This window comes from Gavialis gangeticus, unplaced genomic scaffold (assembly GCF_001723915.1).
Source record: "Gavialis gangeticus isolate Ggan-Ray unplaced genomic scaffold, GavGan_comp1, whole genome shotgun sequence".
Taxonomy (NCBI): Eukaryota; Metazoa; Chordata; order Crocodylia; family Gavialidae; genus Gavialis; species Gavialis gangeticus.
The window spans coordinates 1,080,938-1,083,988 of NW_017729031.1; the positions used below are offsets into that span (position 1 = coordinate 1,080,938).

At 39.7% G+C, this 3,051-nt stretch overlaps 1 protein-coding gene across 6 annotated transcripts in view; it reads right to left on the reverse strand.

The window, feature by feature from the left end:
- Positions 1–474: 474 nt before the first annotated feature.
- The window catches only part of PKP4 (plakophilin 4), a 245,731-nt gene continuing 243,154 nt past the window's right edge, over positions 475–3,051 (reverse strand). For 5 of the 6 annotated variants that reach the window (XM_019522358.1, XM_019522357.1, XM_019522360.1 and 2 more), the window contains exons 20-21: positions 2,545–2,618; positions 1,223–1,471 (exon numbers count right to left, since the gene is read on the reverse strand). In XM_019522358.1, coding sequence (XP_019377903.1) covers positions 1,223–1,471; positions 2,545–2,618 — 323 coding nt within the window. Of the gene's footprint in view, positions 1,472–2,544; positions 2,619–3,051 lie in introns of all 6 variants that reach the window. The other variant, XM_019522356.1, reaches the window with a different exon arrangement.

Genomic DNA, 3,051 nt, shown 5'->3' on the forward strand with positions numbered 1-3,051 from the left:
TTTCACAGAAACAGCGAAATCCACAACTTCCCACAAAATCAACTCAGACAAATAAAATAAAATGCCAGCTCCCCAGTGGGAGCCATCAGTCGTTACTGCCATTGCAGCCTACCCAGGAGAGGAAGGTGCTGGCTGGCAGGGTGGCATGAACAGCAGCCAGCAGCAAAGATAGTGGCTGCCCCCTCCCCCCTGGGGCTTTTCTGCCAATCAGCAGCAAGGAGCAGGGCCACACAAAGGGTAGCCAGAAGCCCAGATGGCAGCCACCCCCTCACCCTCCTCCTTCTTGGGGTCTCTGCCAATTAGTGGTAAGGGGCAGAGCTGCTGGTAAATGCTCGCGAAATTGGCTCTTTGTACTACAACCAAGGCACAAAAATTCCTTTTTCTGGCCATGAGTTAAGTAGGTCCCTAGCAATTAGATTAACATTTGCTGAATTTGCTTTTGAAATTACACACAAAGTAAAAATGAGCAGGGAACAACTTTACATGGATGAGACTTCCACATTTATTTTTCTTCCATGTGCATAGAAAATGGCAGTGGAGTAACCTATGAAAGAGGCAGGGAATGGGAGTGGTGTAGATATACTGGACTGTACTTTGTGCTTCAAAATTACACTGTTATTTTAAAAACCAAAAATGATATATTTTTTTCAATTTATAACAGTTCCTTGGATTTTCTGTCTGTTTCTAGATTTCATCTTTTCTAATCTGTGTTAAAATGACACAATTCATTACAAATGATGGCACTTTTAACCAATGTTGCATTTCCATATTTACACCAACAGAAAAAATGTACAAGACGTAATAGCATACAATCATGACATGTAGTAATAGCAATAAAACAAGGGCATCCATTTTATTTTTTCTGTACAAACTTTCAGAGCAAGACTTTTATTCACATTAAAAAAAAATCAGCTTTAATTTGATCTGATCTACACATTTCCCAAATTCATGTTCCTCAATTCTCAAACCTTTCATCACATCGCCCACACCTTCACCAGACTACAGGAGCTACAAGTAATTAGATCTAACATCTAAACAGAGCAAAAAGACCTCCCTTCCAATTTCTCTCACACCTTCCTGACAATTCCTTGTAAAAAGCTCTTCCTTGTGCCTTCTTTTATTTCACTTCCACATTTCATCATCAAAATAGCAAACAGGCCATTCCTTTTCTTCTCAAGCAATATTAGAAAGATAAAATGTTTCTCTGTGTAACTTTCTGGTGCTACACCCAAGAGTCAGGAGAACCTGGGTATTGTTCTGCTCTATAAGAAGGTCGTCTAGTGGAATAGAAATCTACATAATTTGTGGTTGACTTCAGTCCGTATTGTGTTGTGTAATCAGAAGCAGCTGGAAAATGAACTCGGTCGTCAAAATATGGGTCCTCATAGCTATGTGGGGATTGCAAATATAATCTGTATGTGTCATAGTTTTTTCTGTTGGTGTCATCTTGACTGTAGTATAACTGCTGATGCTGTTGACAAAATGCACAAATAAATATTAGTATTTTATAACTGTGTTTGAAGGAAAAGATCTTTGAGTTTTTCAACTTGCTTCTGAGTCAGTTATCAGCATATGTATAATGGGCTTTCGTGTACGCATTTAGCTACCTATTATCTTCCCATGCAAAATAAGAGTTGTGTGGCTACATTTCTGCATACTGATCTGTACAATTTTAATCTAGGGTGCTCAGTTAATTGAGTCTGCTGGAGAGTGGTAATTACTGCGCTCCAGCAGCCTCCTGTGTCTCGTGTATCAGCGTTCCCATGCTTCAAAACGGCAGCGGGGGCGCTTTACCTAAAGCTTGCTCAACAAGCTTTAGATAAAGCACCCCTGCTGCCATTTTGAAGTGCAGGGACGCTGATACATGAAACGCTCCAGGAACTTCAGTTACAGCAGTGCTAGGAGCCACTTGAATTAAAGCACCACACCCCCCTGCCCCCCAACTCATGGAGCACATGTATAAACACCCCTCGTGTCTAACGTTTGGATTTTTTTAGATCTATCATCAGTAAGTGCAACCAGTGGGATAGGTAACATAGGCAGGACTTAATTTTTTAAACCACTGAGAAGGATTACCAAAGGAAAGATAAAACAATGGAAAATTTCTCTTCTACCTTATTCTTTTTTTACCCACTGGGAATCATTGGTCTAAAAAAAAGAGAGAGAGAGGCAGCCATATTTTATTGTCAAACAGCTGGATAAGAAATTGGTTTTGTGAGGCAGCTGTTTTCTAAGTAGAATATTAAAGATTTTCTTAAAGAAACTAAAAGTCAGGAGATGGGTGTCAGCTCCAACCATAACAAGAGCAGACTGAAATCAAGTGACAAAAAGACATGGAATTAAAAGGATAATAAAGTGGCAACTGATAGCTTATCTCCAGGTACAGTAACAGTCTATAAAAACAACTAACTACATGTTACAAGTGTTTTATGAGAAGTGTATATAACAGCAATAGTATCTCCCTTCAGTTTGTTAAACCAGACAGCACTAATATAGGATGAGTCTTTTTAGCAGCATCTTTTGAAATGAGATTTCAAAAATCACCTGTAGCCGTCTATTTTGTTCTCGTGCTGGTGAAGAATAGGAACTGATGTAAATTGGTGAAGCTTTGCTGGACCCTGTAAAAAAATATTTTATGGTATCAAATTTAGCAGTTATTTTTTGTATGCCCACCTTTTCAGTGTCATCTTACCTACAATAAATAAAGTGGCACCTGTATATTTAGGAACTTGTCTGCACTGCTTACTCCCTCTGTGTTCATTCACAGTTGGAAGGAACCTTGGGGGTCATTTAATTCAACCACCTACATGGATGCAGGATGTGCTGGTTTTAAAACTGTCTCAGGGAGGTGCCTACCCAGTAGGGCTGTGCAAAGCTTCGGTACCTGATTCAATCTGGAGGACACTGGGCCCGATTCAGGGACTGAATCTCCAAATCCGAATTGAATTGGGAGACCAAATAAAAGCTCTGAATCGATTTGAAGCATCCAAATTAATTTCGAAAAGCCTCAGAAAAGATTCAGCTGATTTGGAGATTCAGCCATAGACTAAA